General features: G+C 42.2%; 1 protein-coding gene across 1 annotated transcript; it reads right to left on the bottom strand.

The window, feature by feature from the left end:
- Nucleotides 1-5: 5 nt before the first annotated feature.
- Nucleotides 6-27,636, bottom strand: CD5 (CD5 molecule). The gene is made up of 9 exons (XM_044425808.1): nucleotides 27,550-27,636; nucleotides 14,514-14,552; nucleotides 12,769-13,065; nucleotides 11,751-11,819; nucleotides 10,489-10,785; nucleotides 9,178-9,300; nucleotides 6,510-6,563; nucleotides 4,338-4,451; nucleotides 6-2,990 (listed from the first exon to the last, which is right to left on the bottom strand). Exons 1-9 carry the CDS (start codon nucleotides 27,620-27,622, stop codon nucleotides 2,902-2,904), a joined length of 1,155 nt encoding a protein of 384 aa, XP_044281743.1. The 5' UTR covers nucleotides 27,623-27,636; the 3' UTR covers nucleotides 6-2,901.

The raw sequence follows: 27,636 nt of genomic DNA, 5'->3' as shown, positions 1-27,636 counted from the left end.
CATCCTCCTTTTCTCTTAAAGTTTTTTTTTTATTTCTAGCAGTTTGCAGATATACATGAGATATATGGCATGTACAAGCAAATATACAAAGTAATAAAGAATGAGTGTGAGGCAGCACAAAACAATATAAAATGTAACCAACTGCAGCTTTTGTCAGCATTCTCAACAACCACAATGGAGCTTAAACCAGCAATTTTTTAACCCTAAAATTAGTCATGGGTTGGGAAAGCCCCATGTGAAAAAATTCTATTTAAGTTAATACTGTGGAAAGTGATTGAATAGTGGCTGTTTCTGGTTCTGTTCAAAATAAGTCTCTGCCCTGTTTTTCTGCTTCATAAATACAGCTGTTTCTTCTGATCCTCTGTGAGTCACAGGCTTGGTTCATGTGTCATGATAACCGAGGATTTATTGAAACTTGTGACTGTTCTGAACACAGCAGTACCTGAAGCCAGAGAAATTAACCATAGCCAGAGAATTTTATCATAGGGTCATTTCTCTGGCATGTCGGCCACAGTCCTTGTTCAGATGGAATACTAAACCCCCTGGAGACAGGGTCCCTGGCTTGCTTAGCTATTCCCAGTTGCAGTGGGCAATCCAACATTGCAGCAGCGCATGCAGTTGTTCTCAGCAACCCACGTTTTAAATGACGTGTTGTGCTGACATGCTAACTGGAGTGGAACCAAACATATGTTTCTGGTCTAGCCAATTTCACCTTGAAAGAAACCATATTTTTTAGCTTGAATTGTTTTTTTCTTTCCAACTTTCCTCCGTGGCACTCAGGATGGTATAATTGTCTCTCTCGCCTTCTTTCTAGCCTGCTAGTCCTTTTAAAGGATTACATGAGTGCTAATTATACAGCCATCTTTCAGGCACTGGCATACTTTATAAATCCTGAAAGTGCCTTCTGAAAAACCCTCAAATATAATCTTAACATCAGGTAAAGGAGTGTGCTTTTAAGCACACGCTGTCACCATTTTCTAAATTGGCTTGAAGTTTTGTTCTACATAGTTCATAGGTTTGAATATGAAGTTCATCATAGAGATACTGTGCGCCTCGCAAGATATTTAGAAACAACAACCAACCCTGCAACAGTAAAACTTTCTGGTTGAAGTGAGTGATAAATGTTGCATGATTGTACCCTACTATAAGAGCAGAGTCCATCAGTTTACATGTTTTTCTCCAAGAAAAACCAAACAGTGAAGGACTGAATGGCTGTGTCACAGTTAGACTGCTTAACTTTGTTTTAGAAATGTATAGAAATTTGCACTGATGGTCATTTTCCTGACCAGAATTTGAAGTCAAACCCTCCTCAGCATCAGTATAGATAAAGTAGGCCAGCCAACTGACTTCTCACTTTAATTTGGCTACCAAAATGCTAATTATATGTAGCTTATGCAAGGTGTGAATGCTGCACACATGTTCTTATTTTGATTTTCTTTCCAGTTTATAAACAAGAATAGACATTTATAAATAAAATTGCAGTTGTATTCAAAGATAGAACAATAGATCTAGAATTATATAAATTCTATTACAACCTGCTTCTGTATTTGCTCAATTATAATACAACTGTAAATTATAAACATACAATATTCCACTTCAGGCTAATGGACACTGGATACAGGAAAAAGTGGTTCTGTTTGAAACATTTTAAAAAGGAGCCCTTGTTTGTTCCCACAATGTTAGCTTTCCCTGCTTTTTAAAGCTAAATCACCCTTGCCATTCCACTGCCTGTGTAAGGCTGCACGTGTGCATGTGTGCAGATGGTTACTTATGTGCTGAATCCTCTTGAAATTTAACTTAGCATGGTTTGGAACCTTACCCATGCAGAGCTTGCCAAGAACAACAATGTTCTCTTGAGTGTTCAAGCAGAGACACACAGTTCCGAAAAGCAATCCTATTTTTCTGATTTTTTTCCCCCAAAAAATTGCTATTTGAAAGATCCAGCTGTCCACCAGTGTGCTACATTTTAAGCCCAAAGGACATTTTCCATTCCCTCAAATATAAACACTCAACTTAATTCCACTGCTTGAGATTCGGACCATGTAATCAGTTTCAGTGTATGAAAGAGGAGATGCACTAGCTTTGCAATCACATCTTGTGAAGGTAGAAAACGTATTTATGGTTGCAAGGGGAATGCAGGTGGTGTTTTGTAGTGGGTGGGAAAAAAAACATTTTTTATCCTGTTCTCTCCTTTTCCTTTTTATTGAATTGTGCCAGGCTGTAAAGAATAAACTTCATGAAATTCATACTAGCCAGAGTTTATGGACAGAGTCATACCCCAGCAAGTACAAATTACAGAGTTATCTAGCATAAGACTTTTTTTTGCCTGCCACACAGCTGTTTTCTACACCACATACACATTTCACTGAGTTTTGAAGATTTTGATCATTCATTGTTCCCCACTTAAGAAACTGATTTAAATGTATGCCCTCACATTGGGGTTTACTGTTGAACTAAAGATAAAAAAGAGCATCTGTGATTAGGAATGTGTGTATAAGCAAAGCACAGCTTCATTGAAGTTCTTCAAATTCCACTCTGAAGTTTATTTCATCTTCTGACCATATCAGACTGCAATCTTTGTTTTCACAGGAAGATGCAGGCATATTTTGTTTATATGCCTGTATCAACCATGCACATGAAAGGTATGCAGTCCTTCCCACTGATTTAAGTCATCGTATGCATTTTGCAAGGTGTGCATTTTTAAAATGTGCACATGCTCTTGAATAACATTTTGATCCACAAATTAACTGCAAGCTTAGAAATGCCTGGTCTCTCCATGTTTGGTCCAGAAGGCATGACCTGGATAAATCTGATAAAAAATGAACTCATTCTGCATACATTTCTATTAGCTGTTATCGGGGTGGTGGTGCTACAAGGAACAGTAATCCATACCTATTTGATTTATACCTGCTGTGCAGAATTTAAGTCATAATCGCTGTCAGAGGAGTTGTCCAGGGGGCTTGAAGTCCTGTTGGTTGCCCTTTCCAGAGCTGTGGGAGAAAAAAGCAGTTTCAAATAGTGCCATATCACAATGAGATGCCAAGATGTAAAGACAAATGTATCAGTGAAATATGCCAAAATGTGTGTTCTATTAGTTATGTATTGCATAAAAATCAGTAACTTGCCTCTTGGCTTTACTGAATCACCTTTCTTGCCTTTAAAACATTTATATTTAGTTCAAGGCAGCTAACAGCTATATAGTAAAAGAATTATTTTTCACCCTGATATATAACATACACACACTATTTCTTCTGGTTTAACTAGTCAAACCATTTACCCTGGAGCTTTGTGTTACAAGAAAGCAGAAATAAAATAAAATATGAAGCTGGAATTATAGACACGGACCCAGTATGAAGAAACTTCCCCAAGAATGTATGCCAACTCTATGCAAAAGGAAAGGATGCAGCCTGGCTGCTCCCAAGTTTCTATTTTAACAGAAGCCTCTTGTTCATTTATTGCAGAGATAATCATTATTTTCATAGGTTCCAGTTCTAACCAAGTGCCAAACAGATGCTTACAATCACTGGCAATGTCCTTTTCCACTTCCACAGGTTCTTAATAGAAGAAATGAATTGAGTTTCGGGCTATGTAAGCTCTTCTGTTTCTGTTATCCTTGTAGCCAGTGGTGAATATTTTTAACTCCTCTTATCACAGTCCCAGCACAAATAGCTATGATGCTGACAGATGTTTACATGAATAGCTTGCTATTGTGGGCAACTGTGTCATACTGTGGTTTAAACACAAACCCAAGTGACAAAGGACACCATGCACAGTACAGTTTGTGGAAAGCAGTTTGCAGCATTTCCATGTAACAAAGAAGTATGCTTTGCTGAGAGCCTGATAGTCAGGAAACTGCTGAACACAGATGGAGGACAGAAGAATGGGTGCGTGCCTGAGGTTACCCATAGTTCATTTACAGAGGACCAAATCTACACTGCGCTCACCGACACCTCTGGATAAACTATGCAGAACGAAGAGAAAGAGCCAGAGTAACTCAGAGTCTCATTGGCCCCAGTGCTCTGTCAGTTCAGATGGGATGCTGTTCAATCCTCCCACCTGCACAGTATCAGCAATTTGGTAAATGGATTTAATCCCAGAAGATCCAGTCTGAGCCGCAGCAAGGCTTGGTTTCTTTGGAATAATGTTGATACACCAATGGCGGTTTAAAAAGAATGTATACACAGCACATTTCTGCAACCTGGTTTCCTCCTGACACTTTAGTGTACAGGTCTCAGCATTCCCAACTATTGGCCATGCTGGCTGGCTGATGGATGTTGAACTCCAAAGTGTCTGGAGCGCACCAGGTTGGAGAGGTCACACTGCAGTACTTTTATTACCTGCATAAGGTGAGAGGTAAGAGTTTTTCTTCAATGCTTTGTTCTCCTCTTCCTGAACAATGTGGCTTTCAGGGCGTGACTGGAGGGTGGCAGAGCTGTTGCGGTGGAATGAAACTAAAGAAAAGCATAGTGTGGAATCATTTTCTCTCCAAAAAGTTTCCTCCATCTTTGAAGCTAAACTTACTGCTTTGTTAAAATGGAAACCTGAAATCCTTCAGTAATGGGAACATGTGGGTCTTCAGGTTTATCTCCAGCTAAAAACATAAGCACCAGTATGGCAGGGGGACTGGTCTTTATGCCACCTTTTAAATGTCTTTTTTCCTCAAAGGGACAAACAGACCAGTGATGCTGTACCCGATCCAGTGTGGACATCACCTAAAGTCTACACTGTGACAACCTGTTGGCATCCACAACATTCATAAAATGGCCCATTTAAAAGAAAAAGATGAACACATTTTTTGTAGCAAGATATTTATGTTACCCTTTCTATAGTATGCATGTGCACATCTTATGGCCTGCCTAGGTATAACCATGACAAAATTGGATGTCATTTGCTTCCTTACCAGGGAGGTGAACAACTTTGGTAGTGGTGGCAAGGCAACTTTCACGTGAGCTGAAGTGGAAGCATCCACACACATGCTGATCAGGGATTCCTTCCCACTGTTTAAAATCTAAATACTAGACATGTTGATTGCCATCTTATAATTAACATTACACCTCCTTTGACCTTGAGAGAGGCTCACTTGGTTGGAGCAGGCCTGCAATAACCTACTGTCTGCCCAACCATTTTCTGCCTCTAGAGGGAGTAAAAGCTCTTAATGACAATTTTTCAGATGCTTGCATGCCACCATAAAACACAGACCCATGTGGAAATCCATTGCTCTTCCACTGTTCCTCTGATGTAACTACTGAACAATGGAATTGCAGTTCTTCTATAGGATCTCTGTGACAGGCAGAAGGGACACTTACAGAATTAAATAGGCAGCTTTCTGCTGCTCAGCTAAAATGCATTTTGGCTGTAGTACAAAATGAAAATCCTCATATTTGCTAGGAGGTGAATGACATTCTGACTGCATAGAATTATGTGGCAATTCCTCTATGCCAGATGGTTTAAGCTGAGTGATGCTGCATCCCACTCCAAAGGTCTTAGGAAGCTGTAGTGCTTTTTTCTCACTGGGCGTCCAAAATGTCTTGACACCAGAACTTTCCCCAGGGCTCAACCTGACTGCTCGGAATGCCAGGATTAGCTGTAGGACATGTGAAATCATAAGAAGATGCTGCCTATAAGTATGTCCAGACAGCGCCTTTCCACCACTGCTAAATTATCACCACTCCTTTTCTGGCTAAAAGGGATGCGGCACTGAGGCCAGGATGTATCTTTCAGGTAGGCTTAACACCGTAACTGCTAGTCAGTCATCAATATCTTGTCTGATACTTGCATATTTCAGAGAGATCTGAATGTTATAGACATTGAAGTGTCTTAAGTGTATGCCCTGATCATTTGCAGTCCAAAAAGGTTTAGAAGGACCACACAAATGTACTACTGGCTTTATGTAACAGCAACAAAGAAGGATGGCATTTGGAGAATGACTTATCCTCATCGCCAGACACAAGCCTGTACTTTGGATGCTGCAGTTCCCCTAGATGTTTACGTTGCTGCAATAAATACCAACCCAACTCAACACTTCAAGCTGCCTGACCATTGTTAGTTATACTCCAAGGTTGCCGTTCCCCTCTTCCATGTCTGAAACTTTCTCAGTCGAAAAACAGAGATGGATTGCTGCTTCTTGGTTGGAAGAATACTCCCAGTGCTATTGCATGCTCACAAGAGCCATCAAGCCAAGCTGGTTATTGTTGTAAACCACTGAACCAACCGGCTGATCAACAGACATCCTGTTACTGAGCCAAGGAACCCAAAGGTCTATCCATCTATCTTGCCACAGTTGCATGTTAGGTACTACCAATATGGACATGCGAAGCTGCATCTCCTTTAAAACCCGAATTGACTAGAATGTATATTCAATTTCAATTCTTTTTCATTGTCAATCTTGCATTATCATTATCCACCTATGTTATGAGTGATTCACATGCACTTCTTTTTGACTCTTGCATGCAAAATTAGTTTGAGGGACTCCAGGTTTTTGTCCTCTATCCTGAATGTTGGTTCCTTACCATTTTGACTCATTCCACTTGGGCCAATCCATTGGTGTTGTTTCTTCTTGGTATCTGCATCAAGTGGACAAAAAGGAAGTTTGATACGTATGTGATGGGTGAGGAGCAACAAAGATACAAACGAACCCTTTCCCCAGTTTGTATGACTCTAAAAATGATGTGGTTAAAGCTGAACAGTTTTTATAGTGTATATACAAACGGTACGTGGTACAGTGCCGGAGCTGGCACATGTTCCCACTGTTTTTGATATCTAGTGAAACAGGTGATCATTTTTGTGTTTGAGTGAGAAGCCACTTTCTAATAGGATATCAAACAAAAATCCAACTGTCTACCTGTAGTAGAATAGTTAGGCTGCTTCCAGTTAATGCATTTACTGCAGAATTACCATGGTTGGTTTGCTTACATTTTAAAGAGGTCCCACTTGAGGCTGTCCTCCACATGCAACTTTTCCATGTTTTCCCAGTGTTGCTTCCATCTTTTTTTTTTTTTTACTGTATAAGCTCTGACTTTTTAGAGGACAGACAGGTAATATAATCTCAGGTATAGTTTATCTTAGCAGTACTCTCCTTTTTGAATGTGTATGGTTTCAGTTTGGGTAATGCCTTCACAAGCAACTGAAACTTTCATGGCTCACCACTCATTATGAGTTTGCACAAAGCAGTAAATCACTGTACGTATTTTCAGTTTTGGTGTGGAATTATGGTTTGAGCTCAGTGGAAAGAGCTTTTCCTTTCCTACCTTTTCATTACATAACCTTTAGGTGGTGCTATGCCATAGCAGAATAGCACAAATATGCAAGTAGAAATGGGGATCTCAGAAATAATACCCCAATTTCCCCATTCTAAAGGACTCTGAGAAAGTATTCTTAAAAAAACAAAAGTGGAACCAGAGAGACACAATGTCTCTCATCTAAAGAATCCACATACAAGTGTAAGAAATCGCAAGTGCATAATAAATACTTTGTGTAGGAAAACTTTATACTCTTTGTAGTGGGTGCTACTTTTATCACAGTTTTAAAAATCAAGCATTTGCATAGTGCTAAAACACTTTCCCATATATACCATAGAAAAATCTCATTTAAATGAGAACACCTTAAAGTGTTATACCAGTATAATACAATCTAGCTATGCATATATATAAGCCTCTTTTAACCTGGTACCATGCAAATGTTTTAGACTACAATTCTCACCACTGGCCACATACGATAGAGGTGAAACATGAAGGGCACCAGGCTGAAAGGGACTAATATAAACATTCAGCACTGTTTTATCAAGGAGGTTAATGATGGTGACCAGAACAATTGTTCTTAAACACTTTGGTTTAAAAATTAGCTTTATCATAAACCAATTTACGCTGTAATTTTTTTGCCTGACAGACAGTTAAGTGGTTTCTGTGCTAGCATGGTCCCCTCCCGCCACCCCTGCTCACTCAGTTCTCCTGCTATAAGCATGTATCCCATCAACCACCATGCCTGAAATTCAATCCCATGCTGGATTGTTGGAGCAGCTCTTGCAGCAGCAGCCAATCTTTCCAGGGAACTCTGTGGCAGCTGCATATTAGGACTTAGAAAACCATGATGCTGGGCTCAGATGACCAGATAAATTATGGCAAAGTATAGAAACTGTTGAACAGATGGTTTTTTTCATATCATGGTTTCTAAAAACTAAATGTATCATGCTGAAATACCATGACAGGGTTCAGATGACCCAAGCAACCATCCTGCACAAGAAACCACTGCGGCTTGTTAGGTTGTGTGAACCTGCTCAGAGACAGAATGCACAGTGTCTCCAGATAATGTGGAAAATCAATTACAATTCTACTTGTAGTTTACAGCTGAAGATCTATGACTAATTAGCACTAGCAGCCATTCTTCTGGAAGCACTACTAGTCTTAAAGACTATATTCTGTTTTTCAGAGCAACTGATAAACAAAAAGAGTAAAGGGGGGCGGGACACAAGAAGGAGAAGATAACAGGTAACAAGAAGGAGTACCCAAGGTAGATATAGAAAGCTGGGGTACATCCAAAGAAGACTTCCTAGTTTTAACAGTTGGAATATAATAGGCAGCTATTTTTTTCTTTTAATCCATGATAGATTTTTTGTGGCAGGAAAAAAAAAGACAAAAGAAACAGTGGAAAAACACGGGAGTTTTGCAAGTATAAGATGACAACACCTGGACCTCCTGCAAAATTCTGTGAAATAGGCAGGCAGTACTAGCTGGACAGTAAAGGTTTAATTTGGAAGTACCCCTAATGTGTACAAACACAGAGCAAGTGTTGTATTGCCTACTGCAATATTAGAAAGGAGGCTGTGAACAACAAAGCCTCTGGTGCAAATCTCATCTCAGTCAATCAGTGGACGACCACAGACAAGGCACTGTCTTGAGGGTGTTCAAAGATAGGCTGGACATGCACTTGGTGGGCATGTCGTGAGTGGAGCCGGCTGGAGCCGGGGGTCAGACTAGATGGCCCGGGAGATCCCTTCTGACTCGCTCTGTTTCTATGTTTCTGTGTTACAGCCCCGACCCTCCCAATGGTACACTGCTATGCTAGAAGTCAAATGGGCATGTTTTTTTTCCAGGGGCTCCAATGAACCCCCATGGTTGTGATGCCGTTCTAGAAAGACAGGCACTTCTAGCCTCCAAGTCACAACAAGAGATAATCACTTACATTTCTTCACCATCTTTTTATAGGCAGGGGGCACACAGATAACCAGGAGTGTAGTAAGGACAAGACCTAGCAGGACTCCCAAGACGGTCTCTGTATTAGACACATTGGGCTTGGAATCTTGGCCTGGAGACAGAAGGTGAGACTACTGATTATGTTACTCAGAGAAGCTCCCTTTGAGAGAAATGTTAGTCCCCCTGCCACTAAACAGCAAAATCAGCCACTTCTGTTCACTAGATATATGAGCAACAATGTCACAGATTTTTTTATTCCATTTTCTATAACATATCTATACATCTACCTTGTTATACTGTAAAAATCATACTAACAGTGTAGTCCAGTGATCCCTGAGAGGGTGTCCTGGGGGACACAGAAAACATGTAATGTCCTACTCTGAAGTCAGGAGAGAGCTTCAAGCAGGCATTGAAACAGGTCTAAAGGGAGTGGCAATTTGGGGAGATCTTGGATTCACACGAGCCAAAGATTTCTTGGTTCCTAGCATGAGGGAAAAGTTACACCTGTCCTGGCATTATTATAAATAATCGCCATCCTATCACTTGCACGGAGAAGGAAACAGCTGTAAAAAAGAAAGCCATGGTGAGAAATACTGCTGGTTTTTGCTAGATGCTCTGACCTCAGAGCATTCCAAATCTACACACAGAATTGCTCTACCCATAAACAGCATTCAAATGCTTTCTTTCAAAAATTATCTACAATCCAGTATGCCAGTTCTGAACTGCAGTGTTCAAATGATTACGATAGCCTTCCCCAACATGCTGACCTCCAGATGTTTTCCATATTGGCTGGGGATGACTGGATTCGTAGTCCAACATGCCAGGTTGAGGGAAAGCTGGGTTAAGAGGGTCAACGGAATATTTCAAATCTAATTTTCAGGTAGCACAGAAAATGAAAAGCCATTCCACATGATGCAAGGTGGTGAAGTAGTAGAATTCACGACTGTATCTTTCAAACTGCAGGTGAGGTGGAGCTATATTTTAAAATGTTCATTTATGTAAAAAAGTAGTCCTGCAGGTATTATTACCGTATAACAAAGCCCTCTCTCTGGCAGATTAGTTTACTCCATGTGAGGAACTTTTTCCAGCTTTCTTGTTTAACATGGTGAGGACTGAATACTGCATCCTTTTACTTGCTACAATCCAGAATTCTACAAGCCAACCACCCTATGGACAGAATGGCTTCAATACCCTTGCAATAGTAAGGCAGAGTAACAGACCAATTTCCTCTCTCATTCAAATCATGAAAAAAAAATTTAAAAACAGAGCTCGGGTATGTTCTCCTCCCAGCCTCACTCACCTGAGCATTTCATCAAGGTTAGGTGGAAGCATTCCTTAGAGCTGTCCAGACAGTCCAAGCTAAAGTTCCTCTTCTCACACTGCGCCTTCTCCCACTGGGCAGGCGAAGTCCTTTCCCTCTGGGGGTTCTTAAGTCCTACTGCTTCTTCACAGTCTTCTCTTTGGCAGAAGGTGGGTTTCAGCCTATTCTGCCACCGCTGTAAACCCAGGCAAACTGTTTCCCAGTGGCCTCTAAAGTTCAGCTTCACAGACTCGAGGCATAATGAAGTCCCATCATCTAGCTTTATCTTTGGAGCGTCTATAAGAAGCAGACATAAGAGAAGTGAGCAAAAGATGCTTGCTGGACAGTGATATTGAATTATCTAACAAAACTGTGTGGAAATATATAACGGATCACTTTGAAAACTTAGAAAAAGTGCTACATAATTTACCAGGGTTGCAATTCTATCTACATTTTTACTTGGGACTTAATTCTCAGGCAACAGGCCTAGCATTGTGCTGTAAGCCATGATATTTTCATGTTTCATGAACAAGATTCAGAAGAATTTCTCCAAACTGGGTTGGAGGAGCAACAAAATGAACAAAAGGACATAAGGTGAGCTATGCTTTTTCAAATTTCCCTATAAAGTCATTCAAAATAAGGCCCATCTTATGGTACTGAATTCCATTGTTTAACTGCACTCTGTGTGAAGTAGTATTTCCTCTTCTCTGTCCTGAAGCTCTCACCAATCAGTTTCATGAGATGACCCCAGGTTCTAATAATTTGAGAGAGAGGAAAATGGCCTCCTATCCACTTTTTCTACCCATTGAATCATTTTCTGAACCTTATGTTTCCTCTACTTTCCTATTTTCTAAGCCAAACAATCCCAGATGTCGTAACCTTTCCTTATAGCAAAGCTTCTCTAGCCCTTTGATCATTTTAGTTGCCCTTTTCTGAATATTGTATGGTTCTATGGACTGAAGGCAGCAATCCCTTGGATCGAGTTCTGATCATAAAACTTCAGAAGCAGGAAGGGATGAATTTCTCTGATTTCCTTCTTCCTGCTGCTGATCTCCATGCCCCTTGAAAATCTGCACTGGAAAATGGTTGGTAATACAGCAGGTGTTACAAAAATCCTCCCCACCCGGCCGAATACACACTTCTGTGAGCAGTAGCTTCTGCTAGGCCTTCTGGGAACAGAAGGATCAAGGATTACAATTTGATCAGCTTCTGTAGCATTGCTCACTTCTAATCTGGGGGATTTGTGTTCTTGGCTTTCTTACCTGTGGACTCTGACAAGGTCGTCAACATTGTGGTTGTGGTCTCTGATACTGTCGAGGTTTGCTTAGGATCTGAAATTACAAGTACAACCCAAGGCATTTTAGACAGGATGAGCTCTGCCCACAGAAGAAACAGGGAAGATGGCAGAAGCATTCCAGCGGTAGTCACCTCTGGTTTTTCACTAGCCAGGTCTGATCCTGGCTTTCCAACACTGCCTCAGCCAGCCGTCTTGTTGCTCTTGTTATGCTTCACGAGGGCTGTTCATTCTTTTTTAAAATATGCATTTTAACAACAATGTAGGCATATTTATTATATGTATAGTTCCCTTTCTTGGCTAGAACACTGAGTTCTATCAATGGAATACAGAATAGAAAGGAAAGGAAGCGAGTCCATATGTCTCAGACCACAGCCCAGTCCAGGAATTGCAAGTGGGAAAAATGAATCAGTAAAGCTACAGGCAAAGCAAGACAGCATTGCTCTACCTCTCCCCTCCAGTTCAAAGGGAACTGGACTAAAAACTTGTGGAGCAATTTTTCAGAGCCTTTCCCCTGACAGAAAAAAAGATCTGCCTGTGCTTAATGTTGGGGTTGTAGCACTCCAGCTATGGAATGAGCTCCCCAAAGAAGAACGCCTGGTGCCTACTCTGTATTTGTTTTGGCTTCAGGTGAAAACCTCTTTATTTTCCCAGTAATTTAACAGTTAACTTTCCAACTTTAGTTTTAATATTACATTTTATCCTGTACCGCTGCTGTAGCTCTGTGCTGATTTGGTTACAATTGCTGTGATTTTATTGCCTTATGTTATTTTTCTCTCCCTCCTTCTTGTTCGTACGTTTTTAAGTTTTCTTTAACTGCCCAGAGAACCTTGGCTATTGGGCAGCATAAAAATGAAATAGACAGACAGCAGTATGATGAAAATGCTCCCAAGACATTCTCATTGCTTTGTATGGCAAGTATTCCCATGTCAGTGTCGGGCCTGCCTTACTCGAAGAATGCAAGCAGGAAAGGGTGCGACGTCTACCTTGGCACACCAGGGTCACACCCAAGTGGTGTGTGTGGTTGCACTCATGCCAAATGCAGTCCTCGAGGGTCGCCTCCTCCCCCAGGCATTCCACCAGGCAGGTGTCTTGCTCTTCTGCTGCTTCAGAATATGGCTTCAGGATCCCAACTGGGACGCCACAGAGAAGTTGCTTACAGGTCACTTCTGCATTCTGCAGTGTCCAATTTTTGCTAGAGATTCTCTTCCATTTGCCCATGTGCAGCCTCTCCAACCAGCCAGAACATCTGGAGCCAGTACCATGGAGTCTCACACGCTGCACTGTTGGTGAAAATGATCACAGTGAAGGGCTGCCAGCAGAACTGCAGCACATAGTATAGCTTTCTTTCTATCTCTCTCCATCCACTCTCAGATGGGCTGAGACTTCTGCCTCCCATGATCATGGCTTAAATCTACTTCACTGAAATAAATCAAAATAAAAGAACTTTGGCTAATTCGTGTCTTTTCTTACGAAGAAATGTGGAATGTAAATGCATTTGATTTCTTTGCAGTGCCTTGGATTTTACCCCCTCCACCCCATTTTGGTCCCCAGCCCTACTCAAAATGCTACATGGAGAGTCAGGAGACCCTGCTGGATAGGAAACACTCTGGTGCAGGGTGGCCGCAAAACTGAGCTGCAGGACCTCATGTGAGCAGAGCTCCTTGACTTCCAGAGGGTAGAATCTAAAACTAATGAAGTGCTAATATCTCACAGTTTTCCCATAGCTATAAAATTATTAAAACAATAAGTACTGATAAAATCACATATTAAATCAGAAGGGACATACAACTGTTACTGCTTCTTCTCCCCTGTTCTTGGGGCAAGGGTAAATGCTGATTCAGATGAGGCATAAACAGAGCCTACTTTCAGGTTTAAATTAAAGTTAGATTCACACAAGAAACATGGGATTTTATTCTGAATATGTGGCCAGTGGGGCTTACTCCCAGGGGAGTGCGCTCAGAATGGCAGCTTTAAACAGGGCTGGTCAAGACATTTGGATACCTGAGGTGAAGGGGAACACTGCACACCCACATCCAGTTCCAAATACAGAAGCTGCCTGGAGTAGCTGCTGAATCCCCGAGTCCACCCTGGTTACCTGGGTAGTGTCCTCTCCTGCAGCCGCAGGCAGCCAGCTAGTCTAGGGGGCTCAGCAAGACCATGAGCCACTCACTGCTCTGTTCCCCAGAGAGGGGAATGAATGCCCAGGGGGCGGCAGACTCAGGAGCCATTGCTGCCTAATGACAGGGAGGACTCTGGCCTTAATACACTCAAAGCAGTGTGCTGACTCCACAGACTGAGTAGAAGGAGCGCTTACATCCATATATGCCAGCCCGCCCCTTGAGATCTGCGGGAGAGGCCCTTCTCCGGGAACCCTCCATGAAAAAATTAGGAGGGTAGGTACCCGGAGGAGGGCTTTCTCTGCAGTGGCGCCCAATCTATGGAATGCGCTCCCCAGAGAGGTCCGCCTGGCGCCGTCGTTATTTGTTTTTCGGCGCCAGGCGAAGACCTTTTTATTTCAGCAGCATTTTAAATGTTAACAATATTTGCTTATTTATCTGGCCAGGGTGACTTCTTTTATATTTTATATTTATTTTATATTGTTAATTTTAATTTTATATTGTTATTTTTGTATTTTATTGTATTTTATTGTGTTGTAAGCCGCCCCGAGGCTTCGGCAAGGGGCGGCATAGAAATGTTCTAATAAATAAATAAATAAATAAGTACTGACCTTCAGGGATCTCACTTTGTCCACCATCACAAGTGACCGCTGCAAAGAAAGGAATACAGTCCTCGTCACCACCACCATCATCCAGAGCAGAACAGCTTACTTCTCACCAGGGGTATTAGCTAACACTGATTTATTGCTTTAGATACACCCTGCATGAAAAGTTTCCATCTGGTTAATACTAGTATTTATGTAAAGCTCCATCTGGCTTATGTTAACCTTTTCATAAGAATGTGAGGTCATTTTGCCATCTTAACTAAAAATGAGCAAACACATGTGACAAATATGTGCTATTTTGGGGAAAGATGTATATGATCCGAAGAGACACTGGATATAATATAGTAATACTGTGTCAGTTCATTCAGTCCTGTCTGTTCAGTTATCGATTGCTCCATTTAACGCACACATCTAAACTATGGGATTGCCACTGCTTCCACGGCAAGACTTCTTCTTGGAAACCTTTTCTACACAAAAATTTTCCTAGAGGATCGCTAATTTATTTTCTCATGTAGATCTAAGCTGGGATTCAAAAGAGTCCTGGGTGCAAGCAGAAAGCAATTCTCTGTGCACACGGGAGAAGTTCCCAATGCCGCCCCGACCTGCACATCCCTGTGCAGTCTTGCGCCCTGCTCTGGAAAATTCCTCCGTTCATAATCATTCCTGATTATGGAGAGTTCGCCCCGAGGAACTCACTTGGCACCGAATTTGTCCTCGTTTAAGCACCAGGCAAAGAAGTTCCCCCTTTCCTGGGCATTTGGATAATTTCATAGACCAGTTTTGCTGGTGGGTGGCTTGTAGTTCATTCCTTAGGTCACTTTTTGTTCCTTAGGTGAGCTTTTAAATAAATACTTTTTATTTTAATTTGTTTGTTTATTTTTTCTACTGCTCATGAGCCCAAACCAGGTCTCTGGGTGGTTCACAGAGCCAAAATAACCAGCAGCATAAAATAAAATAATAACAAAATCAGAAACATTAAAATTGATTATGCATAATATAAAAAACAACAACAGTCAAGTTAGTTCAAAGGTATAGCAGCAGAACAATAAATCTAACACAAACTCAGAGTAAAATTGTTTTTAAAAGAATTAAAATCATTTAACCATTAAAATGTTGGGTAAATAAAAAGGCTTTTGCCTGGTGCCAAAAGGAATAGAGAATAAGTGCCAGGCGTACCTCTTTGAGAGGCTGAGTCCACAACTGGGGTGCCAAAACTGAAAAGACCCTTCCCCAGCTGCCACTCTCTTCATTAAATAGAGCTTAGCAGTACCCTATGGCATAACTGTCATGGCACATAGCAATAATCCCCCAGTGACACCTTCTGGAATTGGCCAGTCAAGTAGGAGCAGAAACACTCCAAAAACTCCAACTCCCAACCCAGCCAGTCTATTCAGAAGGATACCATGGTTGATGGTATCAAAGGCCACTTTTATAAATGTGTGCAATTTGAATGGCAATGCAATTGTCTATTATATCTGAAAAGAATATTTTTATTCTTTTGCACATGGCTTTGGGACCCCTTTCAGCAATGCATAAATGTAATTAGTTTCTTTAATTGCAGTGTGGAGGACCCTCTGGAAAAGGATCTTGACCCACTGCAGAATCCTTTGGCTCCCAGCCTGACATACTGAGGCTGAATGAAGGGTTTGGCTGGCCCCGGAGTGTGCTACATTTGTATGCTGACCAGAAGTATTGTATCTGGTCCATTCCCAGCAGGTAGAAGTATTGCATCTGGTCCTCTTATCCCAGCCTCAGCTGCCTGTCAATACAAGGCTCATCTCTTAGCAGATAGCAAAGGTAGCAGAATCATATCCGGCCTCTCCCCATCTCTTTGTTGTTTCCCCTTTGCTATAGCAATGCTATCTGAGTTAACTGATGGAATCTGCACAGGCAGGCGATGTTTGTTGTAAATGTACTCTTTGTCTCCTTCTGTGGGTAATTACCACATCAATTACTAATCAATTACTGATCATTCTTGCTGCTGTTCTCCGAAGAATAATTTGCTTAAAAGGATTTTTGATGTGCATAGGGATGAGGGAGTAAGAGAGACTTGCAATTAATCATACAGGTTGTGGGCTCAACTTAGATTTTGGCTCGCTTCACTGACCAATGTACTTGATCTTTTTGAGCAAGACTGCACCTTTAGGGAGGAAGAAAGTGACCAAGATGTGTTACATGCACACCTAAAATGTAACCTGTACATGCAATAAACATGCTTGCAAGCATACTTTTCAGGGACTTGGGACTGACTAGGGCTTCTTGGCATTATCAGGAAAAAGATACTGTAGAATCATTCTGTCTTCCCCACCTTAACAGATTACAGGAAAAAGATGAAATCGGTGGGGGTGTTCACAAATGGAAGATGATTACATTCTCCCCATCTCTGTAAAATTCTATGTTTAAGGTGAGTGCAGGACAAAAGCCTCACCCAGAAGCATCCTATCTCTTCCTGGCAAGTGTCCATGTGTTGGTTGCAGTTTGTTGTTCCATGTATGAAGTTACTGTACCTCAGGCCTGTTCTCAGTCTCACCCACTTCCATATCTGCCATCAGGTGTCCTGGGATATGCTGAATGGATGATAAGCTGAACTAGTCAGGCTTCCACCTCTTGCCAGCGAGCTGTTCCACTGGCCCAACATACCCTTCATCTCCTCCATCAACAGCAGCAAGTTTGGCCAACCTAGACCTGAAGTTAATTGTATGAATACAATTAACAGGCAAGTTTTACTCATGTAAACAGCAGACCACAGGTGTAGAGTGATAAAAACCTGGGGAGAGTCCCATAAAAACCTGTCTCTCTGAAGATTTGCATTTCAAGAGAAGTCTTTGAAATGGCTTCCTTTCTCAGGTTTGCCCCATGTCTACTACCTGCATAACAAAAAATATGCATGTTGATTGCATCCACACAGTGAGTGGCATATCCAGTTTGTTCCTCAGGCATCCTTGCTGTGCCATCTGAGTTGACAATTCCATTGCTTTTCGGACAGGCATGTACTAAGCTCCCCTGCCCTACATCTATCCCACCAAGGAGCTCAGATGAGAGCTTAAGTTCAAATAATCCTGCCAGGTACATCATGGGTAGTCTGACACTTTCACACAACACATGAAGCCCCTTGGGCATTTTGACTGTGCAGTGTGGTTAAGATCCCTGGGTGCCTGACAAACAATCAGGCAGAGCAGGGGCTCTGTGCATCCTCCCTCCTCCCCGCCCCCCCTTACAGTATCCCAGGGGATGCTGCAGGAGCACTGAGATGTCCCCTGAGCCACAGCAAGCCGTTTAGTGCTGGCCATGGCTTGACTTTTAAAAAACTGCTTCTACACTATCCACACTTAGGAAAGTCTCCCAGGGCATAAACTGAAGCTCAATCCAGACAAGAAGGAGGTCCTGTTGGTTCGCGGATCGCGCTTCGGAGAGGGTGAATTGAACTTAGTCCTGAATGGGGTTGCCTTCCCTCTTAGGGACAAGGTCCGCAGCCTGGGAGTGCTCCTAGACCCAGAGCTTTCATTGGAAGCTCAGGTGACAGCAATGGCGAGGAGCGCTTTCCTTCAGCTTCGGCTGATCCATCAGCTGCGCCCCTACCTGGAGTACGACTGCCTGGCGACAGTGACACATGCGCTGGTGACTTCCCGCCTTGACTTCTGTAACGCGCTCTACGTGGGGCTACCCTTGAAGATGGTCCGGATACTTCAATTGGTTCAAAATAGAGCGGCCAGGCTGCTGACGGGGACTGGGCGTTATGTTCACATGACTCCAGTCCTCCGTCAGCTTCACTGGCTTCCCATTGAAGTCTGGGCCCAATTCAAGGTGTTGGTGATGACCTATAAAGCCCTAAACAGCTTGGGTCCTGGTTACCTGAAGGAGCGCTTACATCCATATATGCCCGGCCGCCCCTTGAGATCTGCGGGAGAGGCCCTTCTCCGGGAACCCTCCGTGAAAGAAATTAGGAGGGTAGGTACTCGGAGGAGGGCTTTCTCTGTGGTGGCGCCCAATCTATGGAATGCGCTTCCCAGAGAGGTCCACCTGGCGCTGTCATTATTTGTTTTTCGGCACCAGGCGAAGACCTTTTTATTTAAACGTCATTTTAATTGTTAATATTATTTGCTTATTTTATCTGGCCAGGGCGACTTATTTTATATTGTTAATTTGTTGTATATTTGAATGTTTTATATTTTAATTTTATGTTGTGAGCTGCCCCGAGGCTTCGGCGAATGGGGCGGCATAGAAATGTTTTAAATAAATAAATAAATAAATAAATAAATAAAGACTGCCGCCAAAAAACCCCCCAAGGATTCTGCTGCAAAGGGTGACTTCCACCGCCTACCATTAAAAAAATCTCAAAAAATAGTTACCAGTGGGTTACAAAGTTTCTACTTGGCACAGACACTTCTCTGCATGGATTCAGTGGGCTGCTGTAGGGGTTGTTTTACCCTGGTGGATTGTCGAAAGCTGAATAACTGATCCCACTGCAGGTAAAGTCCAGTGGTCAGCGGCTATCTTGGCAAGGGTGGCAAAAACCCGTTGCTGCTTTTCCCAAGCTTGCTGTGGCCGCCACTACCCCTTCCACCCCCTCCCCACTGTGACCAAGAGCACTCTTTTTTGACTCCCTGTGTCACTTTTACATTTATTCTAATCTCCCTGAGCTGCCTTTCACAATCACTATTTTGACAGTCACTAAACCCCTACTTCAAAGTGGTGCCTTCGAGGGTCTGGCAGTGGCTGGCAGAAACTTTAAAAAATGTGGAAAAAAAATTGCTCTTATACACATGGCATTTTGTGAAAAAACAAAAAACCTGCAGTTGGTCTTGTGCAACTTTGAGCCTTCACAGTTGTGTAAGTGCAGGGATTTAAAGCCCCAGCCTGGGCAATACCCAGAGCGGTGTCTGCTGCAAAGATGCAGGAGGTACAATTAATGCTACTGCTGCTATTTCATTTCTATACTGCCCCATAGCTAAAGCTCTCTGGACACTGTATAACGATCCATAAAACAAGATAATAAAATACAATAAAACAACAAACAGAAAACCACTGGTCTGTGGCATTGAAAGTGGCCCAGTGGTTCAGCAGTATCAACAGGGTCCCGCTCCCCCCTGTTTCGCCCCCGGCACAGCTCATCATACGAGGTGACCAAGGCTGTTTCTGTTGCAAAACCAGGCCTGAACCCCGATTGAAATGGATCTAGTCAGTCAGTCTCATCCAAGAGTGCCTGGAGTTGACTGGCAACCACCCTCCAAGAATGCTGCCCTGGAAAGGGACATTTGCTACTGGACTAAAGTTATTAAACTCCGCCGGGTCAAGGGAGGGTTTCTTGAGAAGTGGTCCCACCACTGCCTCTTTATGGCAGCATGGGACCACTCTTTCTTGCAAAGAGGCATTCATCAGCTCCTGGCCCAGCCAGTTATTTCTTCCTTGTTGGCTTTTATATGCCAGGAGGGGCAAGGATCCAGAATAGAGGTGGCTGCATGAACCTGGCCGAGCACTTTATCAACCCTGGACACTGCCCAACATAGGGTCCAAACTGCACAAGAGTGCCCCCGGAGTTTCTCTTGATACCCGTCAAGAGGGGAGCTTTCAAGGGCAACCAGAGGCATGAGGGATGTTGGCATGAAGGAAGGGGGGTGTTTTGGGAGTTATGCCCCCTTCATAGTGAAATCTTCTCCCTCCTTTTTCCCCTGGCAGATCACACACTGGTGCATGTTTCATATGCTTTTGTGAACCTCCAGGGTTCTTGGGAAAATGCAGAAGTGCATTCCACCTTTTTCCGATAAAAAGAAGTTTTGACATATAGTTGTTAAAATTCTCTTTTCGCAGAAAAAGGGAAGGGTGCACTTATGTACTTTCCCGCACAGCTAGCACCTCAGGAAACAGTGCAAAATGCGCATCAGAATGTCAGCTACCAGTGGTGGTGTGGAGGTGGGTGGGTGGATGAGGCAGCCAACATCATGCTACTGCCAAGGCGGGTTGGTAGGACTTGCAAACCTGTCCCATGAAACAGATGGACATATATGGTGAAAAAATCAAACTTTGGCCCATATGAGATTGCTGGTATGAAATTTAGGATTTGAATTATATTTATGTATTCATTAATTTATTTCATTCCATTTCTATGCTGCCCCACAACCCAATTTGCATGATATTACACATTATGGGAGACACAGAAAACATGCAAAGCGTTCTGGTCTGATGTGATCAAACCTGAATGTCTGGGTCTTGCTGCAAAAGGTTATGTGCAGTACAGAGCCCTGAGAACACCAGCCCATGGTGAAGCATGGTGCTGAGACCATCATGCCTTGGGGATGCTTTTCTTAGGCAAGGATGAAAAACAAGATTGATGGAGTCAAATACAGAGCAATTCTAGAGGAAAACCTGTTCCTATCTGTAAGAAACCTGGGACTAGGGCAGGGCTCCACTCTTTAGCAGGACAATGACCCTAAATGCAGGGCCAAAGTAACGCTAGGTTTCAAAACAAGCACCTAAATGTCTTAGAATGGCTTGGTCAAAGCCTAGATCTCAGTCCAACTAAGAAACTGTTGCAAGACTTAAAAGTTGCTGTTCACCAACAGTCCCCATCCAACCTGGCAGCCCTTGCCAGGAAAAATGGGTGAAGGTTGCAGGATCCAGATGCGCAAGCCTGATAGAGGCTTGCCCAAGAAGACTTGCAGCTCTAAGTGCTGCCAAGGGCACGTCTACTGCTTGGTATTGCCTCAGGAAGGTGAATCCTTATGCATCCATCAAATGCCAGTTTGTTTTTGTTTGCTTAAATTTTGTTACAATAAAAATATTTTATTGTGCTAAGCATTTTGTGTACAATGTTGAATCAGGTGGTAAAATGTGTACATCAGTTAGTAAAAACGCCACTGAAATCAATCAGTTCTAGTCCGTAAAAAATAAAATGTGGAAAGGTCAAAGGGTGTGTGTGAATACTTCTGTGTGGCACTGCAAATATGCTTTATGATAAAGTTATGCTTTATGAATAAAGTTCAGGGGAAAATCCTAAGATATAACCTGGTTCCACTGAGTTTGGTGGTATGCTGCCATGGCCTAAATCGTTTGAAATAGTCATTTATTCTAAAACCAAGTCAATTTATTTTCATATTAATATTCCCTAGCTTTATTTTTTTATTAGGGTGAAACACTTTGGAAGCTTAGCTAGAAAAGTGTCCTCTAAGTCCCAGCACAGCTAGTTGGAGAATGCAGGAATGGTAGTCTATTTCCTGTCTAAACTTTCATAGGACTGTGCCCCAAACTTACTTTTAAAACACTAGAATGTCCAGAATTTTGTACACACTAGGGGATCTGTTTCCCATGTCATATGGACAGCACTTTGCCAGTCAAAAATTTGTAAGAGCTGAAACAAGACACTACTTACATGTAGTGATAACAGCCATCTCCAGCTGCCTTTTCTCCTAGAAGTAAGGTGAGCTGTGATGGGGCTTTTCTTGGCCCTGGAACCTCAATTATGGAATGCCTTCCCAAGACGGGTTTGCCTATTGCCAACTTCATTTTCTTGAAGGTGCCACACAAAGAACCTTCTGTGCCTTCATTCATTTTAGTCATCTTCTCATTTGCCCATTATCTGCCACATTTATACTTCCTTTTTACTGTTTAGATATGTAGTACCATTGCTTAATTTTGTGGTTTTAATTTCTGTTTAAAAACACCCAGAACTTTTTCAGGATATAAGGTGGTTATATACATTTACTTTAAACAAAAGTTCTTCGTAAGAACTGTGGCCACACAAAGACTGCAGCTATGAATCAGACAGCGTGTGTGGTCCTCAAATTTATCCCTACATGGACATACAGTATGGCATGCATACGTAATCAAAGATTTTGGGGAATTATGCTAAATACATGGCTTTCATGCATGGCTACAGCGGGGCTTGGCAATCTGATGAACATACTTCACAGGCTAGCCCTGATTATGGGTTTAACTAGATACGACATGGGAAATTTTGTTCATGGATCTTCATAGCATTATAAAAATTTAGAAGCAGCCACTGGCTCCCTCTATTTGGATCAGGACCATGGTGCTTGAGAGAGCTGGAGATGTAACTCTTGCAGTTTCCACAATTCATCCTCCCACACCGCAGCCATTACTTGCCTTGCAGAGGGAAACTGTAAACAGCATCTGGGGGAAGAACCCTAGATGAGAAAATGGATTAAGGTAAATCTTCCTGTTCACCATGGTTCTGATCCAAACTGAAGTCACTGTGGCTGCTATTCTCTTGATTCAAGAGCTGCCACATCACGTTTGGCCCTTAGTGGCTCTTGAGGATGACCTTGCATTTTACCCACGGACAAGAAGTAACAGGCAATCTTTCCCCACCCTGATACATGAGGAAGAACGTGCCTCTCTCAAGTTCACATTCTGGCCCATCTGGCTCCAATTAAGGGCACAGAAAATTTGCTTTGATTGATTTAACCAAGGGGACTGTTCCAACACTTGGCTGAGCCTGGTTATTCCACTCCCAACCTTGTGCTACAAGATGACACTCGTTCTCCCTTGCTTAAGTCTTGTTCTTGCAGAGTTATCAGGGTCAGCCCAAGACATGTTGTTGCCTCAGGCAGATCAGTAAATGCCCTCCCTGCAAGTCAAGTAGCAGAGGATCATCTGAGCCAAGCCAGGTTAGTTTGGCACTGGAAGACAAAACTCCCACAAGCACCTCACAGTAATAATAATTAAATAACAGTGGACTGCCCTTTCATGACACCGTTAATCAATTGCCTGAGTTGGCTATCTCCCCCCACATAAGGGTACAGCCTGCTCTCTCTGGGCATCCATTCCACTGAAATAGTCGATATCCTCTTGCCTAAGAGCCTTTGTCTAGGATCTTTCCTACCTGCCTTGGTAGAAGGCCAATTTTCTGCCATTCCTTAGGAAAATGTTGCTTCAGGGGGAAGAGCGATTTGGAGTGGGAAAGCGTTGTGTGTGCAACCCTTCCTGCACCTGCTGTTTCTTCAAGCAGCTTTTCACCTATGAAGTTCCAAATGCACACTTGGAACCCCATGGTAGAAAAACAGCTGGAGATGTTCTCTCACATGTTCTCCTGGATGCTCCTATCCATCCATTAAGACCAAGTGAAGATTCCTTCTTACAGAGTCGTCCCCCAGGGAGGATGAGGGGGATGATAGCCAGAAGAAGGGCCATCTCGGTGGTTGTGCCCCACCTCTGGAACAGGCTCTCCAGAGAGGTGTGTCTGGCACCATCGCTGTTATCATTTCGGTGCCAGGTGAAGACATCTCTCTTCTCTGGCTATTTTAATAGATGATTTTAGTAATAACTTGATTTTAATTGACCCTATGTTTGCTTTATAGTTGATTTTAGTTTAAATTGTTTTATTCAAAGTTTTTATGTAATATATTTTGATCTATTATCTTTTTACATTTCAAATAAGTTGTTAATATGTTTTGAACATGTTGATTTAGCATAGTTGATTTTAGAATGGTTTGCTGCTGTGATTGTTGTAAGCCGCAGAGAGATTCCAGGTATGGGCGATTGTAGCAGCATACTGATTGAATTAATTAATTAATTAATTAATTAAATGTGCTTGTATATCCAGCTCCCCTCACCTACTTTTGCATAGGAAAAAGCAACCACCAAGCTTCTGCTGCACCAGCATCTGTGTGACAAGCATGTTCCCCAACTGATGAGACAATTTTATGGGTCCTGTGGTCCCTGCTTAAGAGAACTCTGCCATCATGGGCAAATATATGTTCTAATATTTTCCCTATGTGTGCAAGCTCCTGTGTGCCCATTTTATTTGTTTTTTATTTGTGATTTTAATGTTCTCATATTGTTTGCTGCCTAAAGTTTGTGTAGAAAGTGATTAAGCAATTTTATATATTCACAGTGAGTACAGCAGGAATAACTGGCACTATTGGCAAGGAACAAATCCCCCTCCCATTTTAGCAACCTTTTTCATGTTTTGCCTTTTTGTGATTTAAAAAGGTCTAGAAGTCCAGTTTTGCATGCAAAATACATCCTTTTACAGAATTAAAGACAGAATGGGAAGGCCACCTCCAATATTAGTCATCCATTCTTCATTAAATAATCCTTCTGTTCTGCAAATCTTTGCAAATGATCTCCCTTTATTCTTTACTACAACAAATCACCTGCCTTAAGTTTATTATAAAAGGTGAGGTGAAAATAGTTCAAATAACATCAATGCACAATTTTATAGATTTTAGAATAAATTTTAGTTCCTCTTCTTTAATGTGGTACACATCTGCTCTGTATAACCACTACCGCCACCACCAGTGGCAAGGGAGATTTTGAATAATGAAACAATTTTATGAATACCCTTTATCCATTTGGGAAAGGAAAGGTGTTTTAGAAGAAATACTTCACTCCCATTTGGTTTTAATCAACATTTGTAGGGTACTCTGTCCACAAAAATGCTTCACATTCCTTATATGAGTTATCATCATTCCACTCAAAACTGTGAGTTTGATCATTTTTATCTTCTTGTAGGTACACTGGGGAACTGAGAGCAAATGGCTAATCCAGGGCTAACCACTTTGCTTAGGACTAAGGAGGGGTGCAAATGCCAGCAAGCTGAATCCCTCTGGTTTACCCAAGAGGGTACTTCACATGGCCCTGAAGTTATTGCAGATTATGTGACTATACCTCTCTTGATGTGCATATGTGGCTGTAATGCCAATCCCAATTAAAAGCAAGAATCCTTTCTTTTAAAACCTGTCCGATTTCTAATATTAAACCTCACTGTTATGTGAAAATCTCTGATGCAGTCTGTGACACAAACTAAGTCCAGATTATTACAGTCCCCAATTAATTGCCAAATATTTTACTTGCCTATAACTAGAACATCAAACCGGTCAGTCCTAGAGGAGATCAACACTGACTGCTCTTTAGAAGGCCAGACACTGAAGATGAAACTCAAATACTTTGGCCACCTAATGAGAAGGAAGGACTCCCTGGAGAAGAGCCTAATGCTGGGAACAACAGATGGCAAAAGAAGAAGGGGACGGCAGAGGATGAGGTGGCTAGACGGAATCACTGAAGCAGTTGGTGTGAGCTTGAGTGGACTCAGGGGGATGGTGGAAGACAGGAAGGCCTGGAGGAATGTTGTCCATGGGGTCGCAATGGATCGGACACAACTTTGCGACTAACAACAACAACTAGAACATAAACCCATTTTCCCCCACTAGGGAAAAAAGGACTGAGAAAATATTATGTTTCTTATTCACTTCTCTATTAAGGCCTTGACATGTGTGACATTTGCTTAGCACATGGTCAAAAGCTAATGTGTTCAGGGTATATTTATATTCTGCATGCCGTGGGATATTTTGGGACAGTGCTAATAAGAGTTATGTAAAGTAAATCTATCACGCAATCTGTAGGCCATGATAATTTTTTACAAACCCATGAACATTATATTATGGAGTAATTTAGGATTCCAGTAGTGTTGGTACCCTTAGCACAATCAAGCACTGCCAAAATCCACCCACCCATGCACCCACACATACTTGTTCCCTCCTACTTTAAAGAATTAAAGATGAACTGTAATTTCCTTATTTTGGTTTTCCAGCTACTACTTAGGATCAGCCTTTCCTCTTCATTCAGGTAATGCTTTCTTAACAAGGTTATATATATATATGTTATTAATAGCTAGAAGGCTTAACATGATATTGTGCTTGAAATTTAACAAATATTTTCTGCTATCACTGCCACTCTTTGATATATACAGTTCACTATCTTTGGTTAAATTAAAATGCAATGAGAGGATGAACCGATAAGAATGTTTTGATGTGGTAAGGCATAATGGATAATAAGACAGCATTGGGTGGCTGGTTTGGTTATTCAGAATTAAAGGCTTCATGGTCCAAATGACTAGCAAGAGTTCATCAGCAAGCCCAGGTACAGCTATACATGGATTGAATGTGCAGGTTCCTTTCACACATGAATTTCCTTTGCGGGCCTGGGATGAAGTTTTACTGTTACTTGTGTTTGGGCTTATTTTGAAACTATTGGTACACAATGCCTTCAGATACATAAGACATGGAATTATTGCTATGTCTAAACCCTGGAGCCAATGGAAGCAATCAGTTTGAAGAAATACTAAATAATAGGTGGAAGGCACATTGGTCTAAATTCATACTAGAAAGTGGTGATGAACTCAGGTTGGGAATCTAGCTGACTGCTGACAATAGTGGCTACAGAAAGGCAGGGCAATTCAGAGGCACAGTTTCATGGTTCATAGTGTCCTGGTGAGTACATCTATTAAATTTTATACCCCAGGTGCTTAGCCAAGGAAGCTCTTCTCATGCTTTACTATCTAAAGTAATAAACAGCCTATAAAGTATTAACAATCACAATATGGTGTAAAATGAATAGTAAAAAAGTAATGACTAAGTTAGCAAGTTACAGTATTCATAGCTATTAAAATACAAAGAATATCTCTCAGTCCAGCAACTCAAATACCTTTCCCAAAAATGAAGAACTTAAATAATATTCTAAAACCTGTCAGGGAATGTACCAGGAACACTACTTTAGGGAGGGTAAAAAAAAAAAAATAGGATACACACCCCCACACAAAGAAGCGAAGATCCATCTGGCTACCTAAATCGTACTTCCAAGAATGAGGGACCACGCAGGACAGCCTGCTCCGAAGAACTTCATGCATGAGGGGCAACATAAGGACCATATTATTTCGGATAGCCTAGGCCTGAGCCAGTTTCTGGCATTGGCATCCATTGCGTGTCATCCAGCCAGCTAGGCTTGTTGCCAATGATGCTCTGTTGTTGATGGAGTACCAGGCCACAGCCCCCTCCAAGGGACATAACACGGAGAGAGCAGCAGTATAGTATTTCGCATTTCTGCGGGATCTTTCCTAAATGCTTCCATACACGAGCTCAATCATGCAGAGCCCAGTAGGGCCAGCAGGGCTCCCTTCTAAGCATACTGGTGGAAAGAGCTGGGCCTAACCTGAGAGGCCGCCAATGCAGGGCCAGCCATGAGTTCCGCTCTGCGGAGACTCGAGCCATGACTTGCGCGGATGGTCTAGCTCGCTAGTACTACTCACCCCACATCCCCACCAGCATCAATGGGACAAATGATAGAAGGTGCTTCACTCTCATCGGTACGTTCCTCCTCATCCGACCGTACTCAG

This window comes from Varanus komodoensis, unplaced genomic scaffold (assembly GCF_004798865.1).
Source record: "Varanus komodoensis strain SLA01 unplaced genomic scaffold, ASM479886v1 scaffold16, whole genome shotgun sequence".
NCBI classification, from domain to species: Eukaryota; Metazoa; Chordata; class Lepidosauria; order Squamata; family Varanidae; genus Varanus; species Varanus komodoensis.
This window is presented reverse-complemented; position numbering and strand designations above follow the sequence as displayed.

What these genes read in the sequence shown, in the direction of transcription:
- CD5 (XM_044425808.1), bottom strand. Translation starts at nt 27,622, where the DNA reads ATGAGGAGGAACGTACCGATGAGAGTGAAGCACCTTCTATCATTTGTC. An exon ending in GATGCTGGTGGGGATGTGGG is followed by an intron (nt 14,553 to 27,549) that starts GTGAGTAGTACT and finishes CTTTCTTTGCAG; the next exon opens with CGGTCACTTGTGATGGTGGA. An exon ending in AAGTGGAATGAGTCAAAATG is followed by an intron (nt 4,452 to 6,509) that starts GTAAGGAACCAA and finishes GCTTTTCTTTAG; the next exon opens with TTTCATTCCACCGCAACAGC.